Below are 284 nucleotides of genomic sequence, written 5' to 3'. Positions count from 1 at the left end.
AGGGAGTGTCCGTGAGGGACCTGCTGCTGTCCTGGATGGCCGGACTGCTGCTGACGGTTGTAGGCTGCAGACGATGTGTGGTTGTGGGGCGGCAGGCCAGAACGACTCTGCGAATGCATGGCTTGGTGCATTTGGGGGTGTGCCTGTGGCTGGCCCTGCGCGTGGCCCGGATGTGGCACTCGCTGGTAGGGAGGGAACGTTCGCTCCGTCTCCGAGTGGTGCTGGAATCCAAGGCTGCTGTTCTGGCGAGTCATCATCCCAGGATAGGGGACAGCAGACGCTCT

The 284-nt window shown here is 63.0% G+C and overlaps 1 protein-coding gene across 1 annotated transcript in view; it reads right to left on the bottom strand.

Annotated features, from left to right (window-relative positions):
* The window catches only part of LOC119589399, a gene marked incomplete at its 5' end in the record, with an annotated part of 35,476 nt that overhangs the window by 1,050 nt on the left and 34,142 nt on the right, over positions 1–284 (bottom strand). The window contains 1 exon segment of the mRNA XM_037938013.1: positions 1–284. Coding sequence (XP_037793941.1) covers positions 1–284 — 284 coding nt within the window.

This window comes from Penaeus monodon, chromosome 25 (assembly GCF_015228065.2).
Source record: "Penaeus monodon isolate SGIC_2016 chromosome 25, NSTDA_Pmon_1, whole genome shotgun sequence".
In the NCBI taxonomy this organism is placed as follows: Eukaryota; Metazoa; Arthropoda; class Malacostraca; order Decapoda; family Penaeidae; genus Penaeus; species Penaeus monodon.
This window is presented reverse-complemented; position numbering and strand designations above follow the sequence as displayed.